This window comes from Callithrix jacchus, chromosome 7 (assembly GCF_049354715.1).
Source record: "Callithrix jacchus isolate 240 chromosome 7, calJac240_pri, whole genome shotgun sequence".
Lineage (NCBI taxonomy): Eukaryota > Metazoa > Chordata > Mammalia > Primates > Cebidae > Callithrix > Callithrix jacchus.
In genome coordinates, this window is record NC_133508.1 from 57,510,317 (window position 1) to 57,536,643 (window position 26,327).

General features: G+C 52.0%; 2 protein-coding genes across 14 annotated transcripts in view; both read right to left on the reverse strand.

Moving 5' to 3' along the window:
- Positions 1-242: 242 nt before the first annotated feature.
- On the reverse strand, positions 243-10,625 carry DDOST (dolichyl-diphosphooligosaccharide--protein glycosyltransferase non-catalytic subunit). 2 transcript variants are annotated; one of them, XM_002750385.7, is made up of 11 exons: positions 10,457-10,625; positions 10,142-10,252; positions 4,555-4,641; positions 4,149-4,252; positions 3,914-4,008; positions 3,102-3,195; positions 2,712-2,860; positions 1,798-1,945; positions 965-1,085; positions 733-839; positions 243-640 (listed from the first exon to the last, which is right to left on the reverse strand). In XM_002750385.7, the coding sequence occupies exons 1-11, from the start codon at positions 10,608-10,610 to the stop codon at positions 491-493; spliced, it is 1,320 nt and encodes a 439-aa protein (XP_002750431.1). In that variant the 5' UTR covers positions 10,611-10,625; the 3' UTR covers positions 243-490. The 2 variants fall into 2 exon arrangements, with proteins under 2 accessions (XP_002750431.1, XP_078186798.1); XM_078330672.1 differs by lacking the exon at positions 4,555-4,641.
- Positions 10,626-12,917: 2,292 nt separating this feature from the next.
- KIF17 (kinesin family member 17) overlaps positions 12,918-26,327 on the reverse strand; it is a 45,671-nt gene continuing 32,261 nt past the window's right edge. For 3 of the 12 annotated variants that reach the window (XM_035308004.3, XM_035308006.3, XM_054258825.2), the window contains 6 exons: positions 25,123-25,334; positions 22,150-22,381; positions 19,881-20,139; positions 18,169-18,239; positions 14,940-15,057; positions 12,918-13,659 (listed from right to left, as the gene is read on the reverse strand). In XM_035308004.3, the coding sequence (XP_035163895.2) occupies positions 13,481-13,659; positions 14,940-15,057; positions 18,169-18,239; positions 19,881-20,139; positions 22,150-22,381; positions 25,123-25,334 (1,071 nt within the window). In that variant the 3' untranslated portion in view covers positions 12,918-13,480. The other 9 variants (XM_035308005.3, XM_078330669.1, XR_013519843.1 and 6 more) reach the window with 8 other exon arrangements.

The following is a 26,327-nucleotide window of genomic DNA, read 5'->3' on the forward strand; positions in this document are numbered from 1 at the left end:
CTTACCTGGCTCTATCTTTCTAGATTTCCCATTATTTCAGTGAGTCCCGCCCCTTGGTCTACTAGCAGCTTTCTTGTATCCTTTGAGGAGACCTTAGGAAACACCATCACTTCATAGTTAAAGACAGTCCAGTCTTAGGCAAAATTTCACAAAGACACTTAGGATTTTGTATCCAGTCAGTCATGACCAAACAGCACCCCCATCCCCAACCATAAGCAAAGCAGGACAGAGGCCAGGTGAAGTCTGAGGGCAACGTCTCTCTTTATTTTAGAAATGAGAGTGACTTCACATATGAAAAATGCCACTTAGCAATTCAAAGTGGATAAACTTACATAAAAATGATCCCGACTCCCACCCCTTGGCTCTGAGTGTCGCATCTCCCACAGAGGTAAAGATGTGCCATTTTCCCATGGTTTTAAACAAAGCAAAACAAAAACCACCAACCCCCTCCCCGTTCCCACACCGTACGGAGTCCCAGGCCTCTAGCCCCTCAGTCTGATTTCTCCTTCTCCTTCATGTGCAAGAAGACGATGCTGAAGATGAAGAGCCCCAGCATCATAGAGAAGGCGCTGGCATAGTAGGGGTAGGCCGAGGGGATGAAGCGCTCGTACTGTGTGTGCTGGAGTGGCCGCACGGATACCTGCCGGAGGACAGAGGTGGCAGGCCCTGGCCGCTGCAGAGCCTGGGCAGGGCACATGCTAACTAAAAACAGGGACTGTCACCTGTGCTTACCTGAGTGGAAGAGTACAGGTGTGTATAGCCTAGCCGATTGTAATCCACTTTAAACTGGAATACACCGTACACATCAGGCAACTTGAACTGAACGCTGTATTTGCCACCTGTGGAAGAACCAACACGAATAACCGGGAGGCGTTTCCCAGAGCATTTCCCGGTTGGGCCTCTGGAGAGCAAGTGAGGCCCTGGGCGGTTTCCGGCAGCATCCTCACGTAGGAGCTGCACTCACCTTTCTTCTTCAGGAAGGTCCTCACAAAAGGATCGATGCGGACAAATTCCAGCTGAATGTCATCACCGTCAAAGGGGACCCATTTGCCATTTGAGAGCTGCTGGATCACAATGCTGTACTCCTGAGATAAAAGGCCAGGTTAGCCAGGGCTGGCCGTGACTGGAGGTGTGCCACCACCTGCAGGCAGAGCTGCACTTAATTCCCACCCAGTGCACATGGCAGGAACACCCAGGAGTTCAGAAGACCTTCAGATGCCCCTGCCACCCAGCCTGATGGGTAACCAGTCTTTCTCCTCAGCAAGGTTAATGCCCCCGATACAGCAGCTCTGCCTCTTCTTCACAGGCCCAAATTCCTTCGCACAGTATTCATGGCCTGTCAAAGTCTGGACCCAACCACCCTCCTGACTCGGAATGTGCCAGACACTTTCAAGCATTCATGCTTCCCTATTTGCTTTCTCTCACCTAACAAACTCATCCTAATGACCTAATTGAAATGTTGTTTCTCTTGTAAATCCAACTTCCTAGGCAGAGTTAATCAGTGAAGCCCCTCCCACTGCTGCCCCCTATAGCAAATACACACACCTCTTCAGAAGAAGTGCTCCCATTAGGACATCAGTTTTCGTACCAGGCTCCGCATCTCACCTGGCCTGCTTAGGTGTAGGGATTAACTACCAGGCTCCGCATCTCACCTGGCCTGCTTAGGTGTAGGGATTAACTTATTCATCTTTATTTATGCCCTTTAGGCCAACACAGAAATATTCTATAAGTACTTCTGAGCTGAGCTCAGTCAGCTTGGCAGAACCCTGGGGCCCTCACACCCCAAGCACCTCTTACCACTAGGTCAGTGACAGTGTAGGCATTGGGTGGGGCTGTCTCGCCCACCCGATGATGGGACACAGGCCCCACACGGAGGACACCCTCCTCCTTGAACACCCAGCGGGAGAGGGCCACAGCTAGCTCATAGTTGCCTGTCTGGGAATACCTGCAGGAGGGAAACAGAAGTCTGGGCACCAGAGCCACCTTCTTTCCAGTGGTGCTTGACGGGCAGGACACTAACGTCCACCATGACAGTGCCCTAGCAGAGTTCTGCCTGTAGGCCTTGGGCACCTAGGGACCCACAGTTAAAGGGAATACAGGAACAAATGAAAAGATATGGGGGGTGGTACGCTGGGTGTCATTTGCACAACAAACACACAATGTTCTAAAAGTAACAGTGGAGGTCAGGGGTTAGGGACCTCAAGATAAGGCACTACTACTTTAGAAAATTGGAAATGCTAGATAGGCATGGTGGCTTATGCCTGTAATCCCAGCACTTTGGGAGGCCGGGGTGGGCGGATCACAAGGTCAGGAGTTTGAGACCAGCCTGGACCATATGATGAAACCCTGTCTCTACTAAAAATATAAAAAAATTAGCCGGGCATGGTGGTGGATACCTGTAATCCCAGCTACTTGGGAGGCTGAGGCAGAATCACCTGAACCCAGGAGGCGGAGATTGCAGTGAGCCGAGATCACATCACTGCACTCCAGCCTGGGCAACAGAGCAAGATTCCGTCTCAAAAAAAAAAAGAAAATTGGAAGTGTCAATACCAGCAGTATGGCAATAAAGTCCTGAAATAATCTGACAGCACCTGAAACACTCAGCCTCTGACACTTTTAGCTAAAAGCCTCCTCCTCCCCCTTCTGAGTCCTCCCCGTATACACAGACCGAACCATCTAGATCCCCAGCCCCTAAGTCTCCTGGCAGCTACCTCTGGGAGCCAGGCGTGGCCTTCTGCACTGCTGAGTTGAAGAAGGTGTCGCTGAAGAAGTCGAGGGAGCCACTGAAGATGACTCGGGCATTGTTCCTGGCCTGAAGCCCAGCAATGAGGAGGGTGTTCTTCCCCACGGCATGCGGATACTGGGAACAGAACGAGGTTGTTATGCAAGCGGTTCCAAGTCAGGGAAGACTCCCTGCGCCTCCCGAGCAAGAGGACAGAGGGCCAGACCAAAACGACCCTGGCCCTACCTGAAGGGGAGCCTGAGACCACAGGGCTTCTGCCCATGCCACACCGCACCAACCAGTCATTTCCTCCGCCTCAGCCAAATGTGCTATTCTGCTTCATTCTTATTTCGAAGCCTCAAGGCTGTGAGGCCCTTACCTGAGTGATAGGCTTGTCTGGGAAGAAGGAGTAAGAGGTGGAAGAGCCCGTGAGGATGTCCAACACCAAAGGGTTATCAGGATCGGCTACCATCCTGCAGCAAGACGAGAGCAGCCCAGCATTGGCCCCAGGAACTGAGCCCAACGACATGGGATCCCCAAGCCAGTTCTTCCCAGGAATGAATCCTTTTTTCTTAACTGCCAACCACTTAGCTCTCGTCTTGCTATAAAAACGGAGTTTGACTTCTTTTTTTTGGGGGGGCGGGGGACAGATCTCACTCTGTCCCCCAGGCTGGACTGCAGTGGCATGCTCTTGACTCACTGCAACCTCTGCCTCCTGGGTTCAAACGATTCTCCTGCCTTGGCCTTCCGAGTAGCTCAAACTACAGGCACACACCACCACGCCTGGCTAATTTTTATTTTTAGTAGAGACAGGGTCCCACCATATTGGTAAGGCTGGTCTCGAACTCCTGACCTCAGGTGATCTGCCCACCTCAGCCTCCCAAAGAGCTGGGATTACAGGTGTGAGCCACCATGCCCGGCCAACTTTTTTTTTTTTTTAAGAGAGAATGTCTCACTATGTTGCCCAGGCTGGTCTCCAACTCCTGGCCTCAAGTGATCCTCCTGCCTAGGCCTCCCAAAGTGCTGGGATTACAGGAGTGAGTCACTACACTTGGCCTTGGCTTAATATAATAAATAAATCTCATTTATATACCTCCAAATAATTACAATTCTGGCTTGATTTCCCAAAAAAAAAAATTAAGTGACCCCTTCTTCCCCCAGGTTTCTGCCAGCCTCTCCCTACTCACGCACCCAACACCTCGAAAGAGGATGGGATTTAGAGATGATTTCCCAACGATGGTTGGGGCCTTCAGCAGGTTCTCAGTGTCAGCCACGATGAGCGTATGCTGCAGAGAGCAGGCAGAAAGTAGAGTGGTGAGGAAAAGGTTCCCCAAGCCAGGGAGTACCTCCTCACTCCCTCTTGGTTTTTGGCTAAACCAAGCTTTGCCATATGTGCCTAAAACCTGGAAGGTGATAGTCTGATTACCTGGCCGAGGTCTGAGATGTCATAGTTGTGATGGTCAATGACAGCCGTTTTCTCCTCGTCAAACTCGATCCCGCACTCACTGCCCAGCTCTCGAAGAGGGTCACCTGCACAGACCCAAAAGACACCTGGCTAAGCCCTTACAGGGACCTTGGGCCAAGTGTCCTGGCTTCCTTGTGACTCCCTCTCGGCCAGTCAGCCCCAGTGCCCAGCAGCCCCAAATGAAGCCCTGGACAGCAACATGCTATTCTGCCTCCAGGAGTCAGAATCTGAACTGACATAACAGTTCCCTCACCGACTCCCAAGCTAAGGCCCACCAAGTCAATGCTAATTTGGCAGCTTCTGTTTGTAAATCTCTCCAATTCCCTGGAAGAGTAGAAGGCACCAGAACTTCCCAGGTCGGACTCACCAATGTCTGAGCTGGCAGCTACCAGCACACTGCCTCCACCATCAATAAAGGCACTGATGGTCTCCACGTTGATGTTGCCTCCAAAATCTGAAAGCAGGCACCAGACACAGTGACCCAGAGGTCTGCTCTCTCTGCTCCTCTGACACTGGCAGGGAGGGGACGGGAAGGGCAGAGCAGCCATGACTACTTGCAGAGAAGCACCCTTTGGAGGCCACAATAAGGGAGAGGTTTCCCACACCACATCCCAGAAAGGGCCATCCTCCCAGCATGAAGACTCAAAATGATGGCTTGGACTTAGAAACTTCTGGAGGTTTGGAGGAAATGGTCAAACATCTACTAATAACACTGGTCAAGCAAGCTGTGTGTATTTCAAGTCACACAGGAAATATGCATTTGGATATGTCGCACTGCCCATATTTCATGAAACAGCTTGGGTCAGGCTCATCACCTGCACCTTTCATGCTAGTGACATTGATAACTGGAGCCAGTTTCCAGAGCCTGTCAATTCCACTCCATCTAAATGGTTTGAGGAAGAGCACTTCTGCATCTCCAGGTGATGCCATCACTCGATACCAGTACTCCCTGGTCTGGCATGAGTCAATTTTTCCCCTATGAATCCTATAGATTCTATCCTGACATCCACAACAGAGCCACCCAGTACACTGCTTTATAAAAAGTGATCACCAGAAGGGCTCATTAATTTGTAACATTTGTAACTGTGAGATCCTACCCTTTTTTGGTCAATTAATTGGGTCATGTGACTACTGCCATTAGCTTCTAAAACTAGCACTGGGTGGGGCTATTGAGGCTCCAGAGTCTCCCCGAAGTGTACTCTGATGTTGAACCTAAGGTCATGAAGGGAGTCTCACTAATCTATTTACTCATTAAATAAGGAATTCCTGTGAGCCGAGAAGAAAAACAAAGTGGACAATATGGGAGGGGAGCTCTTAGGCCAAGGTTGTTCAGGGAAGACCTGACAAGTGACATCTGAGATGTAGGCATGAGCCAGGCAGTCTGTGGGGTAAGAGGATTCCCAGCATAGTGAACACCAGGTGCAAAGTCCCCGCGATGGGTGGACATGGTCACCAGCAAGGGGCCCAGTGCAGCTTAGCTAGAGAGAAAGGAGTGAGCAGCAGGAGGCAAGGCCGGGTGAAATGAGGGCACGGGCTGCACAGGGCTCTGCACCCCACACAAGGCTCTACCATGGGGAGCCACCAGAGGATTCCCAGCAGGATCCTGGCAGGATCTCATTCCTATTTTTCGAGGATGATCCTGGTGGCAGGGTAGAGACTAGGGTTTGAGGGTAAGAATGGCTGTGGTGATGGGTGAGAAGGCCACTGTGAAAATCTAGGCAGTGAAGAGCACTGAGCCAACCTTGGAGCAGAAATGGAGAGAGGAGTGGCAGGCTTCCATGCCTTCTGATGGCGCAGCCGCAGGGCCTGCTGATGGTTCTACAGGGGCATTAGAACAGCGCCAAGGAGACTGGCTGAACAAGCAGAAAGATGGATGTACCAATTTACTAAGACTGGACACAGAAGTGTGTCATTAGACCCCCCAGTAGCAGGTGGAAATGAGTCCATCAAACGACTTTGTAAAGATCTAAATATTAGAAGAGCCCTGTTTTTGAGGGGTAATCTTCAGCAGAAAATAAAAAGCACCTTAACTGACCTTCAGGCATACTCAGAGACTCCTCTTTTTTCTACCTCTACCTCTCATGCCACATTCAAAAAGCCATCTCTCCACTCTCCTTCGGAGAGGCCGGGCAGTCCTAGACACTCCAAAAGCAGCCTACGGCACAGTGCGGTGGTTTGCAATCTTGGGCAATTCTGCCCCTCAGAGCAATGTCCGGAGACATTTCTTCACTGTCACAGTAACAGGGAGGTGGCTACTGGCATTAGTGGGCCGAGGCCTGGGGCACTACTAAACACACTACAGTATGCAGGACAGCCTCACTGTAAAAAATTATCCAGTCTGAAATGTCAAGAGTGCACCTGTTGAGAAACTTTTATAGAGCAGACAGAACACGGGCTTTGAAATTGAGACTACCTGGGGTTAAAACCAGGCAAATCCCACCAGGTACAGTGGCTCATGCCTGTAATCCCAACACTTTGGGAGGCTGAAGTGGGTGGATCACCTGAGGTCGGGAGTTTGAGACCAAGCCTGACTAACATGGAGAAACCCCATCTCTACTAAAAAAAAAAAAAAAAAAAAAATTAGCCAAGCATGGTGGCACATGCCTGTAATCCCAGCTACTTGGAGGCTGAGGCAGGAGAATCATTTGAACCTGGGAAGCAGAGATTGCAGTGAGCTGAGATCAGGCATTGCACTCCAGCCTGGGCAACAAGAGCAAAACTCCATCTCAAAAAAAAAAACTAGGCAAATCCCTTCACTCTTCTGAACCTATTTCCCCATCTACAACAAGGATCTAGTTTCTCCCAGGTGCAGAAGATGCACTGAAAATTTCTTCCCTTGTAGCCATGACTGCCAGTGACCTGGGAGCCACAGAGGGCAAAGAAGTCACTGGGGCATGGAGAGGGCAGCCAGGCCAGCACTCACACACCTAAGAGGGTGATGGTGACGGCAGTCACGGGACCAAAGCAGGGCCCTGGGAGCAGGCACCAAACCCCCACCGTGAACCCTACCCCGAAGCCTTTCCCCAGGAATGCCTGAGAGGATTTCGCAGCAGCACCTTCCAAAGTGTGGAACCCACTCAACCAGAGGCAGAAAAAGTGGCAACAGTAATGCGGGAACCGGGCTTTAAATAACCTTGAATCTCAGAGAGAGCAAGTTACTCTCCTTCCTTATTTTTCAAGCTTTCTCCATCAAAGAGACTGTCTTAGTTTGATATTAGATGTTAGAACTTCTAATGCTTGCTAATCTCCTTTTTCAAGAGGGAATCCCAGGTTCAAAGCCTTCTGGCTAGAACTTAAGGGTGTTGTTTTTATTCTATTTATAGTTACCTTCTATGTACATCGAGTGACGACACTGGATTTCCATTTTCAGTAGTGATTCTGGGTTCACTAATGGTTCCCTTTGAAAATGACATTTTTAGTTTTTCTTTTCTTTTTTTTTTGAGACAGGGTCTTGCTCTGCCGCCCAGGCTGGAGTGCAGTTGGCATGATCTCAGCTCACTGTAGCCTTGACCACCAGGGCTCAGCAATCCTCTCACCTCAGCTTCTCTAGAAGCTGGGACTACAGGCATGCGCCACCATGCCTGGCTAATTTTGTTCCCTTTTTGTAGAGACGAGATTTCACTATGTTGCCCAGGCTGGTCTCAAACTCCTGGACTCAAACAATCCTTCTGCCTTGGCCTCCCAAAGTGATGGGACTACAGGGATAAGCTATCCTACCTGGTCTTTTTTTTTTTTTTAAAGCAGGTCAATTTGAAGACAAATATTAGGTAGTTATTAGCACAGGAGATATATAACTTGGTAAAAATCATGAAGGATGTGTGCAAATGACTAAAGTTTGGGAAATACTGTTTTACCCTCTGCCGTTTCTCACACGAACAGTATCCTCTGTCAGCCCTCTTCCGATCAGTCTCATTCACTGCTTCTTTCCTTCCAACCTATACGAGCCGACAGTGCCTCCACTTCATCTTACACCCTGACACAGGGTTTGGTAACTCATTTCAAGCCTTTATTTTTATTTCCTCAAAAACAGACTGAAAGAATTCCTCAAGGGCAGACTCCCTGTCCTTAAGATCTCACCCAGTCCACTGTACGGTACCTATTTCAAAGTTTCAAACACAATAAAAACTTGGCGAACACCAGTGACTGCACTGAAGGCTCCATTCACCTGCCCAGCCACCTGAAGCTTTCAACTTGCCCAATTTGGGGTGACATCTACCTAACTATTCCTGCCTTCAGAAAGCCACTTCCAAAAGCACATGTTGCAAGGGAGCTGGGAATAACACAGTTAAGTGACAGAAGCCCAGAAAAATACTTCGGGGATTTGGCGAACCGAATCTCAGGTGAACTACAGAGAATAAAGAAGCCGCATCCCAGTTATTCAGTCCCAGTTACTCAGGAGGCTGAGGAGGGAGGACTTGAGCCTGGGAGATTGAGGCTGCAGTGAGCCATGATGGATCGCATCACTGCACTCAGCCTGGAGGACAGAGCAAGACGCTGTCTCAAAAAAAAATGCTGGACACAGTGGCTCGTGCCTGTAATCCATAATCCCAACACTTTGGGAGGCCGAGGCAGGTGGATCACGAGGTCAGGAGTTCAAGACCAGCCTGGCCAAGATGGTGAAACCTCATCTCTACTGAAAATACAAAAAAAATTAGCCAGACGTGGTGGCAGGCACCTGTAATCCCAGCTACTCAGGAGGCTGAGGCAGAGAATTGCTTGAATCCAGAAGGCGGAGGTTGCAGTGAGCCGAGATAGTGCCACTGCACTCCAGCCTGGGCAACAGAGCAAGACTCTGTCTCAAAAAAGAAAAAAAAAAAAGGGCACCAATGAAGAACTTCCTGAGCTTCATCAACTGAAGGGAGGAAGGCGGTCCTGTCTTACTCAGACAAGGAAACCTTGTGTCTTTTGAGAAAAAGGTAAACTGAAGCAAATAAGAGAATGACTAATATGCTCATCAAAAAAGTATGGCCAAAGAGAAATGTCCAAAGAAGCTGGGGATATTTAGTCTGGAGGAGAAACAACCAAACAAGCTATGATTATTTGAAGGCTATGCCTCCAAGCCAGACTAGCATTAGATTTTTTTTTTATCTAAGGTGCTGGAGAGCATAAGAATAAAATAAAGCAAGACATAATATTTGTTTAATATAAGAACTTCTTAACAGAATTGTCCAGTGGTGGTTTGGATTGCCTCATAAAACAGGAATACTCAAGTATAAACTGGATAATCTGGCCAAGATATTCATTCTGTTGAATAACTAGCCCTCTGCTAGGCTGCTGGATGTATCTATCCGGCCTCAAATGGGAGGAGGGATGGGGTGGTAGATAATTGCTAAGCCTCTTTTTTCAGCCTGAGACTATGAATCTATCTGAATTTTTTTTTTTTTTGAGACGGAGTTTCGCTCTTGTTACCCAGGCTGGAGTGCAATGGCGCAATCTCGGCTCACCGCAACCTCCGCCTCCTGGGTTCAGGCAATTCTCCTGCCTCAGCCTCCTGAGTAGCTGGGATTACAGGCTACTCAGCTAATTATTACCACCTGCCCAGCTAATTATCTATCTGAATTTTTAAGATCAACTACCGTAATGCAAAATGCCTCTTTATAGCAATCCATATTAATAACAGGCCATTTCCTTTTCCTACCCAAGCAAACCCAACCTAGGAGCTTTCCATCTTTCTGTCAGGCCCTTTACAGAGTAAACTCCCTTCTCAGTAGAGCAGCAGGACCCTGGGTTCCATGGTCTACAGCAACACTTAACCCCACAATCCTTAGCTGTGCCTTTTAGAAAGATGTCTCCTCCTGGGCTCAGGTCAGAAATCAACATTTCCTCTTCTCTGGTAGCAGCGCCCAGGACTGGCAACCCATCCTGTGACCCAGGACATGCCAAGAACCAGAAGAAAGCAACCCATCAGTCCCGGGTCTCGAATCCCAGTGCTAGGGGCGACGTGGAGCCCTTACCTTCTACCGAGGGGGAGAAAATGATGAGATTGTCATAGAGGAATTCCCCATACTTAATGAGAGACAGGCTGGGGTCATCAGCGGTCTTGAATGTGAGCTCAAAGCCCCGGTCTGGACAAGAAAAAAACAGGTAGTTGAGGAAGACTGGATGCGAAGGGAAACCCCTGCTGCAGACATCGCGGACCCGCACCCTAAGCGGCAGGCCAGACCCGGGCGGCCTGCTCCGGGAAAGAGTGGGAGGGGGAGTGGTCAATGCCCTAGATGCCGTTCCAACCCCAGGCCCCCACACGCCGCCCCCTCGGACCCCACTCTCACCCCTCAGGCTCCGGAAGAAAAGGGAATGAGTTTCCCGCAGGTTGAGGTTGTCCAGCAGCACTAAAGTGCGGGGTCCGCTAGCGCAAACCGCGCCAAACAACGGCAGCAGCAGCCAAAAGTGGGCCCAAGCCCGGGCCGCGATGCTGGGCTCCATCTTCCTCCTCCTTCCAAAGAACCCAGCGCCTGGACACCGGAAGTACCCCGTCTACGGTAGCCAATCGCGGCTCGTAGCCGTGGAGCACCACCCGGAAGTGATAGGCATACGCCGGAGCTGGGCCTCCAAAGCCGGAGCTTTGGCGGTAAAGAGCAGACAGAACCACCGGAAGTGTCCCGGTGGGTGGTGAATTCCTTTAACCCTATTGGTGGGAGTGGATCAAGGCCCCGCCTCCCTAAAGAAAAGGCTTAATCCTAGAGAGACAGCTCTGCAGCCTCGGCCAATCAACAAGGCCGAGCGCCCTTTGGGGCGCCCAGGCCGGCCTCCCTCCCCTAATCCGGAGTCCGCTTCCCGCTGAAGTGTGTCTTCCTTAGGCTTGACCGTCGCGTCCTGGACAGGGTGTGGAGCCATATTCTCGCTGGCGAGGTCTTCGCTGGGCCTGGGAAGGCTCGGGGCCAGGAACTGGGCCTCACCCCCACCATCTCTAGGGAGGAGGGGTTAGAAAAATAAGATCAGGGCCACACTTGGAGCCTCGTCCCTGCCGCTCGTGGCTCCAGGGGCCATGGTACGGACGGGCCTGTCCTGTCCTGCCCAGCTCGGTGGCCCACGCTGGAGACTGTGGGTGGGCAGTGAACTGGCCTAGCGATGGTTCAATTTCCAAGCTGCATCCCTCACTAGCCGTTACTCAGGCATTGCACTTCTCTCCGGACGGTTTCCCTGGCTGTAAATAGGGCCAAGGACGAGACCCAGCTCCGCTGCATATCTGTGTGTCTTAGAAACAGCCATCTAATTATTTCATTTCTGGGCTCCTGGGAGGAACAAGGCAGATTTTGAAGCACTTTGCGCCGGGCCAGTAACGTAGGCTCCCAGCTCTTCTAGGTTAATACAGAAGCCACCCCGGTCACCTCAGAACTGCCTTTGTCCACTAAGGGTCTAAGTAAAAACTACCACAAGCAGCTCCAAGACTTCCACTGTCCTCTGGGTCCCAACCACAATCCTTAGGCCAATGGTGACAGCAGTTGTAGAGAAAGAAGGTAGCCGTTCCTTTCTGACACCTGTCCACCAACCCAAGAATGGGGCAAAAATCAAATCCTCCTTCCATGCACCTTCTTAACAGACTCAACGTGCTCTCCATTCCCACTGGCTCACCCCAAGTTAAGCCTCTGGCCCCTGGCTCCTGCACCCTAATTCCTGCTCCCAAGCCCAGCCCTTCCACCCTCGACACAGTACCACATCCACCCACCTCTAATTCAGAGCCAATGGTGTTAAACTTCTTAAGAGTCTGTCACAGCTCAGGGACACCCCAAGGCTCTTCACTCTCAGGTCTCCACCTGCACTCATCTCAGCAGCCTCATCCCCTCTCAGTCCTTGCTCAGGGCTTCCATGGAACGGAATGGCCCAGCCTTTAATATTCTGAGTTCCACACCTCTTCCCTTTTGCTATGCAGTGCTCTCCACCAGGAGCGCCCTCCTTACACCCCCATCTTAAACCCTGAACAGCTGCGCTCCAGCCTGGGCAACAGAGCGAGACTCTGTCTCAAAAAAATCATTTTTTTAAAGTCCTGATCTTACCTGCTCTGACTCAGGAGGCACAGCTGCCTGCCTCTGGCTGGACATCTCTGTGGTTGTCTAAGCACACCTACCCCAGATTCTTAAGAGTGTGAGCTCCTCGGCCCAGGCATATGGCTTGTGGAAACTGATTTAAAATAGGGAGGAGGAAGACTAATGCAGAGCACCTGCTGTGCCCCAGGAGCTTTACATCCTATCTCATTTAATCTTCACATTAACCCTATGAGGCGGGCGTTATCCCCATTTCAAACATGAGACTCAGAGTGAAATGAGGTTCCAGGACTGTGCCGGAGGCCAAGCCTTTTCCCTTAGATAGTGGAGCCTCCCCACAGGACAGGCCTGGGATACTGTGGGCAAGGGGAGGGCTGTGTCCTAGGTAGCCTCCTATATGGGCACAAACAGGGTGGCCTGGTTTCATTTCTGGCTATGTCAGGACACCCAGTCCCAGCACAGCCCCCAGGACTGTCAAAACCTGGGCCCTTTTCTGGTCTCAGGGAGACATGGCCCTATTTTCCACAGCAAGGGGTCTGCTTTCCTGGGTCACAGATCCTTTGAGAATCTAATGAAAATCCAGATGCTCTTCCCAGAAGAATGTACTCACGATTGTAGGGAGCTGCAGAAACCCTGGAGGACCCAGGCAAAAAACCCTTGTTCCAGAAAGAGCTTCCCTGGGGCAGCCGGGCCACAATGGCAGGGAGGGGCCCCAAGTGACACTGTCAGAGGGTCAGAGAAGGGGAGCTTGTCTTAAAAGCAATTTATTGGTCAGTTTGATGTGGAGTTGCCTTCCCTGGGCCACAGTCCAACCAGGGGTGGGCAGTGCAGGAAGAGCTGCTGTGGGACCCCTGTGCCACCCCATGGGGCAGGGCAGTTCTCAGGAAGTGGGGCCGGTCAGACAGAGGCACAGTTCCTTCCCAGCTGATATTGAGCTTCCTTCACATGGTAGTTGCTGCCCACTCCATCAGGGCTGGTGAAGGCCATGAAGCAGCTCCGAGGCTTTGAGGCAAAGGGCAACACTGGTGGGCATAGGTGGTGGGCTCAGTGGCAGGTGAGCAGACAGAAACACTGACATGGTGCAGGCCTCTCTAAGGAGGACAGTCCAGCCTCCCAGGGACTCCTGCCCCAGGCACAGGTGGGCTCTCTGGGGAACAGGGAAGGCGATGTGTCTTCCCAGGGCTAAGGGAGCCCTCGGGCCCCAGAGCACTGTGTGGGAGTGGGGGGGAGGCCTGGCTGGGGCTGCCCTGGGAGGGCCTGGCAGTCTCTAGAAGCCTATACTATAAGGCAGGCAATGGCGGGCAGCTGTGCTCACAGAGGCTCACTCCCAAAGTTGTTTTTGCTTTTCTTACGCTTGGCCTTGGTGAAAGGGATGTCGAGGGACTTGAGGCGGAAGGGCCGGGGCTGGGGCATTTCAGGGGCCTGGGTAGGGGGGATGGCAGGGTTGTTGCTGAGTGGGCAGCCGAGGCCTGGTGGCGAGTTGTGATATGCTGTGGAGAAGAGGGACAGAGGTGCTGGTAAGTCAGGAGAGCGGGGATGGAGAGAAAACGCCCCAGTGGGGAGAGTGGGGAGCCTGGCCTGCCCAGCTCCCTCCCTCCCTCCTGCCCAGCCAGAGGCCCTGGCCCTGCAGCTGGGGGACCCCAGGCTCTGCAAGGCTGCTCTGGCTGAGGTCTGAGACCCAGCAACTATGTCAGCATCCAAAGGGGCTGAGCTGGGAGTTGGGGCTTCCCAAAGCCTGATCTCAAGCCAAACAAGCCCGGGTTCAAAGCCCAGCTCCACTGCTTCCTATCACCTCAGAGAAGCTGCTTCATCTCTGAGCCTCAGTTTCCTCATCTGCCACATGGGCAAAATGCCAGGCACTCAATTAATCCTATTTCCACCACCCCCCCCACATTCCTCAACTCTACCCATCCTATCTCCTAAATAACCTCAATATATGGAACTAAAATTTACTCTTTTTTTGAGACAAAGTCTCACTCTGTCATCCAGGCTGGAGTGCAGTGGCACAGTCTCAGGTCACTGCAACCTCCGCCTCCCGGGTTCAAACAATTCTCCTGCCTCTGCCTCCCGAGTAGCTGGGACTACAGGCACATGCCACTACAGCCTGGCTAATTTTGTATTTTTAGTAGAGACAGGGTTTTACCATGTTGGCCAGGCTAGTCTTGAACTCCTGGCCTCAAATGATCCACCCACCTCAGCCTGTCAAAGTGCTGGGATTATAGCCATGAGCTACCTTGCCTGACCAAGATTTGCTTTTTATTGCTATTTTATTGGAATCTCTGTGGGCTTTGCTTTCAGTTTAAAAGCACAGAAAATGAAGTGATGCTTAATTTTTAAAAGCGTGTTTTGCATTTATGGCCCTTGATAAATGAAGTCAATCTTCATTTGGAGGAAGTCACAATGCTGATGTGTGACTTGCCAGGAAGCTGGCGTGTAACTAGTGAGACCTAAACCCAGGCATCCCCAGCCAGGCCCCTGAGCCATGCGCTGAGTGCCGGGGAGACGGGTGGAGCAAAGAGGAGACTCTGTATTGACCACCAGGCCCCGGGCTGGGCGTTTCTGCACCTCGTCTCACCTAATCCTGAGAAGCTGGTGTTGCTCTCCTCATTTTGTAGCTAAGGAAACTGAGGCTCCGAGAGGGAAAGGAATTTCTGAACCCAGGTCTGACTTCAAAACTACCCCCTCATGCCTCTCCCAGCTATGTGGAGAGGGTGGGGGCAGGGGAGGGACTGTCCCCTCACTGTCCCTTCAGTGAATGAGGGACACTCACTGAGGCTCTTCCTGGCATCCGTACTGAGGATGTGGCTGGCCCGCTTAGACCGGAAGTAGTTGCTGGCGATGTTTTCACTCTGGCTCCGACTGAGCATGAGCCTGTAGCGGTCCTCCTCCTGCGGAGATGCAGATGCCCATGGTCATCCCCCTCGTTTGTGCCCCTGGCACAGGGCTCAGCAGCCTTTGGCATCCTGGGGCAGTGGGGGCCACCCCAAGCCTCCCCCAGGTTGTCACAGGGCTGGAGCAGGCTCTGCCCGCTCTGGTATATCCTACACCATAGACCCTGGACTCATGGGTGGGATCCCAGGCAGCTTGGGCCAGGGAGTCACAGTCCCCAGCCAAGCCTGCACCTGACCTCCCCTTCCTTGAGATGGGAAGGGCCTTATTCTATCCTACAAAGCTCAAAACAGAGTGTCCTACCAGCTCCCACAGGGGCCAGGGTGATGCACAAACCCCAAATCTATCATGATGTGTTCAAAGAACAGGCAATATGATACTATCCTTGGCTCACTGGTGCATTTGTGATCATTAGAACTGGAATTCTAATCTTTTTATCACCAAGGGCTATTATTTCTCACCACTATCATGGAACTTGTTTTCTTCAGTCTAAATCTCCTTTTTCGGGGAATTGTCCTTCTCCCACTTGATGGTTCCAGTGGAGTGAGCATTCATAGTGCCCAATACTACGCGTGACTCCCAGCCGCTTGCTACACAGCTGGACATGTGACCCAAACTGCACCAATCACAGAACCACATCTTCCTAAACACAGTAATTGGTCCAAGAGTAGGCCCATGACCCAAGCAGAGCAAATCAGAATCTCTCCCCAAGCTGTAGCTTAAGGATTCTTTAAGACAATGGTCTCCAACCCCAGGCCATGGACTGGTACCAGTCCGTGGCCTGTTAGGAACTGGGTTGCACAGCAGGAAGTGAGCGACAGGTGAGCAAGTGAAGCTTTGTCTGTATTTACAGCTGTTCCCCATCACTCCAGTTATTGCCTGAGCTCCGCCTCCTGTCAGATCAGCAGTGGCATCAGATTCTCAGAGGAGCAAGAACTCTATTATGAACGTGCATGTGATGGACCTAGGTTGCATGTGCTCCTTATGAGAATCTAATGCCTGATGATCTGTCACTGCCTCCCGTCACCCCCAGATGGGGCCATCTAGTTGCAGAAAAACAAGCTCAGGGCTCCCACTGATGCTACATTATGGTGAGTTGTATCATTATTTCATTACATATTACAATATAATACTAATAGAAATGAAGTCCACATTAAATGTAATGCACCTGAATAATCCTGAAACTATCTGACCCCCTAGCTGTCCCAGTCTGTGGGAAAATTGTCATCCACGAAACTAGTCCCTGGTGCCAAAATGACTGGGGACAGTTGCTTTAACAAACCAGGCCTCTCTTCCTTTTGGATCACCAATGGCCAGCAGCCATCCTTCCGGCCATATGGAGAAAGCCTGCAGCTAGCATACCAAGGGAAGAAGGAACAAGAAGTGAAGACAGACACACACCCCAAATGTTTCAGCCCCTAGATCCAACCATGTCTGAAACTGGTCCATTTACAGGAACTAAAAACTTCCCTATTTTCTCATGATTGTTTGCTTTGGTATCTCCCTATCACTTGGAGCTGAAAGCATACTGACATAACCTCTCTGTGGTCCCAGATTAAGAATGTCTTTTTTCCTGGCAGCAACTTGCCTTTTTTTGAGAAGCTGTCAGTCAAGCTTTAGACCAGCATGAGTGGCCCCTTGCAGCCTGAGTTGCTCAGCCAGAGATGTTTGGTTGGAATTCATTAGCCTAGGAGTGGCCTTATCATAACTATAAAGGTATATTCTACGTGGGTTTTCTGAAATATTTATAATGGCTTAAGGGAATCAGCTAATTATAGCAAAGAGACCAAATCTGGCCTGCAGACTGTTTTTGTAAATAAAGCTTTATTGAAACACCATTCATTTGTGTATTACCTGTGGCTGTTGTGTGCTACAGTGGCAAAGTTGAGTGGTTGTGACAGAAACCATGTGGTTCTCAAAGCCCAAGATATTTATGATCAGGTCCTTTACAGAAAAAGTTTGCTGACCCCTTGTTTTGAACAAAACTCTGAGTTTCTCTATTAACTTAGCTTGTAGCTACTGTCCCCAGCAGCTGCCAGAGGCCCAGACACAAGGACACTAGCAGGGGGTCCAGCTGCCTGGGTCCCTCTCTGGTGGCTCTGCCTAGCCTGAGGCTCTGTAAATAACAACTTTCACATCGTTGCTCATGGACTTGTGTCGTGGAAGCTGTGCCTGCAATCCAACCCTTGATGACCAGGCCATGCCAAGGGACCTGTGGATTCCTGCTGGTGCCCTTCTGTCTAAGCCTTTGGTGGCTGCTGGGGACAGCAGCTCCCAGCTAAGTTAACTTGAAGAGTTTCACTGAAAATACCTCTGCTTGTCTGGGCACAGTGGCTCACGCCTATAATCCCAATACTTTGGGAGTCCAAGGCAGGCAGATCATGAGGCCAGGAGTTTGAGACCAGCCTGGCCAACGTAGCAAAACCCTGTTTCTACTAAAAATACAAAAATTAGCCAGGTGTGGAGGTGGGTGCCTGTAATCTCAGCTACTCAGAATGCTGAGGCACGAGAACCATGTGAACCCAGGAGGTGAAGGTTTCAGTGAGCCAAGATCATGCCACTGCACTCCAGACTGGGTGATGAAGTGAAACTGTCCCCACAAAGAAAGAGGAAAACACCCCAGCTTTAATAACATGCATTCCTGTTGCACCACCAAATATAGGAGACAGGTTCTTGCCAGTGAGCTTAGAAAAAGAAAAAAAAGACAGAATATGAGAGAGAGAGGAAAATTAAGTGACAGGAATCTCAATTACTGCTTCACGAACCCTCTGAGGACCCTTTTGGTCTGAGGATACCAGCTGGGGCCCAGGAAACCAGAATGTGCTGCTTGTCCTCTGGGTTTGAGGCTGAAGCCTCTGTCCTTCACCGGCAAGATGGGCCACCGGGAACTTGGTCTTTACAACTGTGAGTGCCTTTGAATGAGGGCCAGAGGGGGTTGAGGGTCTAGGTGCCAATGGAGGGACATGAAAAGGATCCAGCCTTGACCCCTTCTTTAATCCTTAGGTGGGAGGAAAGTAGAAGACCAACTCTCTGCAGTAGGGCTGACCCATGGCACTGCGGGCAAAGCCCTCCCATCCCCAACGCCCCACTCCCTCTCCCAGGGTCCTCACCATGTTCGGCTCGCCATTCTCTGCTTTAGAGGTTTTTTGGGCTGGTTTGTTCTGTGGCCCAGTTGAAACTGCTGTGAGAAAACAAAAGCTGAAGTCACTGCTGCTTGGTGCGAGGTCCAGAGTGGGGCGCGGGTGGAGGTGGGGGTCAGGCCTGGCTCAGGCTTCAACGGGGAGGACACTTCCCTGCCCAAGCGAAGGGAGGATTTTAAGAAACAGCAAGAGGGGCTCAGATACTGGAGAAGCCCCTTGCCTGATTCCAGGCAAGACAGCAGGCGAGGGACTTGGAAGCCCGTGGCAAGGGTGGAGACAGACAGGAAGGCTGCTACATCCTAGAGCATGTGGGAAATGGAGCAGGCTGGGGTCTCAGCAGGGAGGGTGTCAATGCCATCTACAAACACCCAAGATTTCGGACCTGGATGAACATTCTGACCAAGAGGGAGGACTCCCGGCAGGCACTGTGGGCTCCCCACATGGGCAGAGCCAGCTCCGTGGCTGGAGAAAGCCACAGCATGCCTGGCTTTACTCTGAGACTCAGCAGAAGTGAGAAGGCCTTCAAGGTCATCTTATCCAACCCATTCTTTGTAAAGAAGCCCAGAGAGGGACAGTGATCTTTGTAAGGTCACACAGGAAGTCAGCAGCAAGAGTGGAAGTTGAACCAGGCCTGAAACTCTGAACTGTGGGTTTCGACCAATGGTCCTCCCACTCACTGCTGTGACTGTGACTCTGGACCCTCTGAGTGTGTCCTTATATGTGAAATGGGTAGAAAACCTTACAACATTCCTTCTCAGGGCTGTTGTAAGGATGAAGCAGTGACCATGCTGATTCGGGTAATGCCGACACAGCAAGCACTCACTATATGCCAGGCACTGCTCTAAGGGTTTTATGTATATTAATACATTTCTGGGTTTTGGGGGGGTGGTTTTTTTTGAGACAGGGTCTCCTTTGTCACCCTAGCTGGAGTGCAGGGGCACGATCTTTGCTCACTGTAGCCTTGACTTCCTGAGCTCAAGCGATCCTCCTGCCTCAGTGTCCCAAGCAGCTGGGACTACAGGTATGCACCACCATGCCTGTCTAATTTTTGAGACAGAGTCTCACTCTGTTGCTCAGACTGAAGTGCAGTGGCACAATCTTGGCTCACTGTAACCTCCGCCTCCTGGCTTCAAGTGATTCTTGGCCTCAGCTTCCCAAATGATTGGGATTACAGGCGCCCACCACCACGCCCGGCTAATTTTTGTATTTTTAGTAGAGACTGGGTTTCACCACATTAGACGCCTGGCTAATTTTTGTATTCTTTTTTAAAAACAGGGTTTCACCATGTTGGCCAGGCTGGTCTCAAACTCCTGGATTCAAGCAATCCACCAGCTTCAGCCTCCCAAAGTGATTACAGGCATGAGCCACTGCACCTGGCCTATTAACACATTTCAAGCCTTATAGCAACTTTAAGAAAGGTGCTGTTATTCACCCTCATTTCACGGATGAGGACACCGAGTCCCAAAAAGGTCACACAGGAAATGGTGCTGCCAGAATTCCAGCCCACATCTGTCTGCCTCCAGAACACACTGCTGTCTCAGAGTCCTGATGTGTCAGCTACCCAGGGTCACGTGTCTGCTACACCCACAGGCTGCAAGGAGAGGCCCACGCTCCCTGCGAGTCTGCAGGATGGTGAACTGTGAAGGAGGGAGGGAAGGGCAAGGGCCAGTCAAGCTCCTGACCTACTGGGAGGCTGGTTTTGATGATGGCAGGCTGTGGGATCTTCCAGAAGCCATTATCTTCATCCCAGCAGGACTCACGCCGAATCTTCTCAAGGTTGCTATAGTTACAGTCCCTGCGAATCAGGGGCTGCACCTGCTCCAGGAGCTGCTGCAAGAGCATGGAGTCACGCTCCTGCCGGCGGATGGTGGCCAAGTAATCGATCTTCTCCAGCTGAAACTCGGACTGCAGGTCCTTGATCTCCACCTCTGCGGCCCGAAGCTGAAAGCAAAGGACGACAAGCAGTGATCAAGGAAAGATACCTCCCCTCCTGTCTAACCAGCCTGTCCACTCACTGTCCTGCTGACAGCCAAGCGTCGTCTGTTCATTGGCCTGATCAGCCATCCATTCTCATCCCCACCACCCATCCAGCCATCCTTCCCTCTATCCATCCACCTTCTCTCACACCCACCCATCCTTCCAGCCGTGCAATCACCCTGCTGCCTCTCCACCTAGCATTTAAATGAGCACCTAATTGTGTCCCCCCAGCCCTGCAAAATGTAGGGGAAAAGTTGACCAGCAACTCCAACAGCCAGCCCTCAGTCACTACCCCCATTGTACATTTTATTCCGGAGCCTTTGAGAAGTCCCCACATCCAACATCACAGTTCTAAAGGAACTCACAGAATTGCACGAGTGACTTCTCCAAGGAGGGCAACAGGCCCAAACTCTCTGACCTGATGATCCTCACTCTCCCACTGCCACAGCCCTGTGTTACGATGTGACACACACTGGACCTAAGAGTAAGACACACCTTGATCTGATCAAGCATTCCAGATTCCTTTGGTCTCCTGCTCCAGTCTGCCAGACTGGTCTCCTGGTCCCTCCTGAGCACAGGTGACTGCCAGCCCCAGCTGGAACCACACTCTCTCTGAGCCCCACCAAGACACCCGGGTGCACAGTCTGTTTCCACAAAGAGCAGGTACGGTTTGGTTAGTAAACAAGGATGTAGGGCCCGGCACAGTGGCTCACGCCTGTAATCCCAGCACTTTGGGAGGCCGAGGTGGGTGGATCACCTGAGGTCAGGAGTTCGAGACCAGCCTGGCCAACATGGTGAAACTCCCTCTCTACTAAAAATATAAAAAATAGCTGGGCGTGGTGGCGCACACCTGTAATCCCAGCTACTCGGGAAGCTGTGGCAGGACAATCGCTTGAACTCGGGAGGCAGAGGTTGCAGTGAGCCAAGACAGCAGTACTGCACTCCAGCCTGGGTGACAGAGCGAGACTCTGTCTCAAAAAAAAAAAAAAAAAAGCAATGAATCAAGCTGTGCATTTGTAATTTGTGCACTTAATCCTTAATAAAAATGAAAACACAAAAGCAGAGTTGTCTTGCCCTGGTATTCTCTTCACAGCACTGACCGCTCCTTGATATTCTCTTGCTTACTTCTGCACTGTGTTATTTCTTACACACACAAACATACACACATGCCTACACACACACATAACACACACAGTGGGAGGCAAGCTCCATGACAACAGGGACATAATCCATCGCTGTGTCTGCTCTGCCTGCCAGCATCACAACAGGGTGTGTCACACAGTAGGCACTTAATAAATGCTTCCAGCCTGGGCAATATGGTGAGACCCTGTCTCTGCAAAAAATTAAAAACATTAGCCAGGCATGGTGGCACACACCTGTAGTCGCAGCTACTCAGGAGGCTGAGGCAGGAAGATGGCTTGAGTCCAGGAGGTGGAGGCTGCAGTGAGCTGATTGTACACTGCACTCCAGCCTGGGTGACAGAGACAGACCCTGTCCCTAAAAGTAAATAATAAATGCGGGCCGGGCGTGGTGGCTCACGCTTGAAATCTCAGCACTCTGGGAGGCCGAGGAGGGTGGATCATGAGGTCATGAGGTCAGGAGTTCAAGACCAGCCTGACCAACATGGTGAAACCTTGTCTCTACTAAAAATACAAACATTAGCCAGGCGTGGTGGTGTGCACCTGTAGTCCCAGCTACTCGGGAGGCTGAGGCAGGAGAATCACTTGAACCCGGGAGGCGGAGGTTGCAGTGAGCCAAGACCAAGCCATTGCACTCCAGCCTGGGTGACAGAGGGAGACTCTGTCTCAAAAATAAATAAATAAATAATGATAATAATAATAAGAAATGCCTGCGTGCTGTGTAAAAAGTAGAGGGCTGCCTGGCTTCCCACAGGTGTAGTGATGCCTGGATACGAGGGTCTTGCCCACCTCTAGGAGCCCGGCAGGGGGTCAGGGGGGCTGACCCGGGCCTCACCTTCCTCTGCATCTTCTCCAGCAGCTTGCTCTTGGCCCGCACTTCCTCCTGGATGGAGTCGTAGACGTTGAGCAGCACCCAGTCCCCGCTGTCCTCATCCGTGTTCTGCAGGGCAGCCAGCAGCTGCTTCCTGCGCTCGTCTGCATACCGCTTGCGCCACTTGTGCTTCTCCTTCAGGTCCTTGTTCTTGGCCTGCTCTCCACCCACCACCTGCCGCTCCAGCAGCTGCAGACTGTCGGCGCCGTGGAGAAAGCCAATGAGACAATCTCTGCTCATCACTGAGCACCTGCCATCCAGCAGGCTCCAGGCTATGTGTTGGCCCACCAAATCCTTCCAACAACCCCACTTCACGGGGAGGGAAACCAAGGCTCAGCCACAGGACGCTGGTTGCCCAGGGTCACAACCAGATTCCTGCCCAACTCCCTGCCTGTGCCCTCGACTGCAGTGGTGGGTCAGGGCGGGAATCTTCCTGTGGGCTCAGCTAACCCATCCCTCACCTGCTAACCTCCCAGGCTGGGGGTCCCCACAGCTGAGTGGGCTGGTTCTGTGTCTGAGGTCACTGGCATGATTAGAAGAACCCTGAGCTGTGAAAAATGCTCAATATACTCAGTGCACAATATTTAATCAGGCAGGAACATGTACAATACATGGTTAAGACTATGTCCAAAATGCTCAAAAATGGTTAGAGTTTTGACATGTAAAGATACAAACTTGGCCAGGCACAGTGGCTCACTCCTGTAATCCCAGCACTTTGGGAGGCTGAGGCGGGCAGATCACCTGAAGTCAAGAGTTTGAGACCAGCCTGGCCAACATGGTGAAACCCTGTCTCTACTTAAAAATATATAAATTAGCTGGGAGCCTGTGGCAGGCGCCTGTAAGTCCAGCTACTCGGGAGGCTGAGGCAGGAGAATCGCTTGAACTCAGGAGGCAGAGGTTGCAGTGAGCCGAGATCACGTCATTGCACTCCGGCCTGGGGGACAAGATCGAGACTTCATCTCAAAAAAAAAAAGTACAAATTTTAGGCTGGTGCGGTGGCTCACATCTACAATCCCAACACTTGGGGAGGCTGAGGCAGGTAGACTGCTTGAGACCAGCCTGGGCAACATAGAGAGATTCCATCTCTACCAAAAAAAAAAAATCAATACAAATGCACTAATGACAAAAAAAAAAAAAAGGTACAAATTTTAAACACAGAGAAAGAGTTGCGGGAACTCCCACCTCACTGGCTAATGAAGTGCCACAGACATGTTTCAAACCCCACCTCTTTCCAAAGGGAGTGGGTAGGTGGTACCCAAAGCCTCGCTAAGGATTTACAGAAGGAGGAGAGGATCATGCTCGGGAGAAACTGGAGCTTTGCAACCCGAGCAGCCAGGCTCTGGCAGCTTCAGGCTTGGCTCCATGCTTCATGGCAGCCGGCACAGAAAGGAGTCACGACTACATCACCACTCTGTTTAAAATCCTGCTGTGGGGCTGGGTGCGATGGCTCACGCCTGTAATCCCACCACTTTGGGAGGCCAAGGAGGGTGGATCATGAGGTCAAGAGTTCGAGACAAGCCTGACCAACATGGTGAAACCCCGTCTCTACTAAAAATACAAAAATTAGCCGGGTGTGGTGGTGCACACCTGTAATCCCAGCTACTTAGGTGGCTGAGGCAGGAGAATCGCTTGAACCCGGGAGGCAGAGGTTGCAGTGAGCTGACACTGTGCCACTGCACTCCAGCCTGGGTGACAGTGCGAAACTCCATCTCAAAAAAAAAAAAAAAAATCCTGCTGTGGGCCTCCATCAGAATGAAGCCCAAGCACTCGAGGAGGGCACACAGAGTCCTCCCTCCATCTCCCCTGCACCCCCACCCACTCACTCCAGCTTCACTCACTGCTCGCACGTCTCTAAAAGCCCCCGCCAGGTCCCACCTCCACCCCTTTGCAGGTGCTGCGCTCTGTCTCCAGGATGCCACCCCTGCAGCAAACCTTATTCATGTTTCCTCTTCTGTGAAGGCTCCCAGCCTTCCCTCCACACCACACTGAAAACAGCCAGGACACATGCCAAGTATGTGCCACATGCCCAGCATGGGGCTGCCACACTACAGGTAACGCCTCATATTCACCCTCACCGCAAGCTTCTCACTCTGGGACTGGTATCGCCCATTCTGAAGATGGGCAGCGAAGGCACAGAGAGGTTTCAAGTCGGCCCGAGGTGGCAGAGCTAGTGGGGGAGGCAGGCTGGCAAGTGCTGGAGAGCAGGGCTCTCCTGGCCAGGCCTGTCTTCTGCCGTGACCTGGGGGCCCTTGGGGGTGAGGTAGCAGCTCACTCATCCTTGGGTCCTGTGCCAGCACTCAGGAGTTGCTCAGTTAAGTGTTTGAACTGTGGTCTCTGGGACTGGGTCTCCCCCTGCTGAACCCTCGGATGACCATGGCATGGAGGTCAGGCTGACATCATCATTAACAGAAGTGAGAACCAAGGCTCAGAAAAGTTAAGTAACCTGACAAAGCCACACAGCAAGTGAGGAAAGCCCAGCTCCGCACGTGGTCCCAGAGAGGGCCTGCGGGTGGCCTGTCCTGTGGGTGGCCTGTCCTGTGGGTGAGTGGGTCTCACATCATGGAGGGCACTGGAGGCCAGCAGGTGGGGACCCAGCTGGGACAGGAGAAAAGCCTGTGACACCCTGCCCTGGGATTCCTGAAACCTGAAGGTGGGGACCTGCCACGACCAGGAGGGTGAGACGCCCTCACTTTCTCCCTAGAGTGGCTGCTCCCCAGTAGGCCTGAGAAGGGATGCTGGTGGCAGCCTGTGGAGCTTCCGGAGCAGAGCCCTGCCCACCCAGTCCCCACTGCACCTGGAGAGGGGATCAGGGCCGTCCCTCCCCCGGCCATTAGAAGAGAGAGCTGGGAGGAGCTATGGCACCCCCACTCCGTCCTGGAAGGCAGCCCCTTCCCACCCCACAACTGGCTCCCGCCAGCCCCATGCTCTGCTGCTTACCGGGCCAGCACCTGCTGCTGGTCCTCAATGGGCAGCAGGTCGTCCTCCAGCACTGCCACCTCTATGCCCATGCTTTCCCTCCTCATGTTGGTCATGGCTGGCAGGGGCTGAGGCTGAGCCCCCAGGGCCACTGGGGCCTCAGCCTCTAACCCCACGCCAGGCTCTGCTGTTGGCATCACCTCCAAGGCCACTTCCGAGACCAGATCCACCTCCTGAATGTGAAGAGAAACCCAGGTGGAGGTGGGAAGGCCGCCCCCGAGATGGCTCCCAGGCGAATCTGTCTCAGAACACTGCCATTCCACCGGCTGCAGCCGGGACAGATCACCTCTGGCTTGGGGACATCAATGACACAAAAACACCCCCTATTGAGTTATTTTTGTTGTTTCTGAGGCACAGTCTCGCTCTGTCACCCAGGCTGGAGTGCTGTGGCATGGTCTCAGCTCACTCCAACCTCCGCCTCCCAGGTTCAAGTGATTCTCCTGCCTCAGCCTCCTGAGTAGCTGGGACTACAGGCGCCTGCCACCATGCCCTGCTAATTTTTGTATTTTTGGTAGAGTCAGGGTTTCACCATGTTAGCCAGGCTGGTCTTGAAATCCTGATCTGGTGATCCGCCTGCCTCGGCCTACCAAAGTGTTGGGATTACAGGTGTGAGTCACTGCACCCAGCCCCCTGTTGAGTTTCTTACTGCCGCCATTCCCACTGACTCCCCCAGGCTGGGACCTCCCACAATTCAGTCTCCACAGTCAGCTGGGGCCATCTTAAAATAGCAAGTGATGGCATCCCGTTCCCGGTGAGAGCCCTGCATGACTTCCTGTCACGTTAGCAGAAAAGTCCAGTTTTCCCCTACCAGCTCCCTGCCTCCACAGCCTCCCCCGCCACCCTGGCCTCCATTTCCATTGCTGAGAAAATCAAGATCCCTCCATCCACAGAACCTCGGCACTTGCTGTCTCCTCTGCTGGCTGCTTCCCCTGCCCCTCCTTCATGCCTGGGTCCCACTCAGATTCACTTCCAGCCCCGGCTGTCCTGGCCGCACCATCCGTGCCATGCCCTGCCGAGAGCCCCCCCAGGCCCCATGCACAGCCCACACTCAAGTCCAGATTCTCTTCTTCTTCTATAAACGTAGGGAGATTGAAAGCCTCCTCTCAATCCCCTGGAGTGTTCAAACTGGGCTCCCTGATGGTGTCTTAGGGGCCACCAGCCCTGAC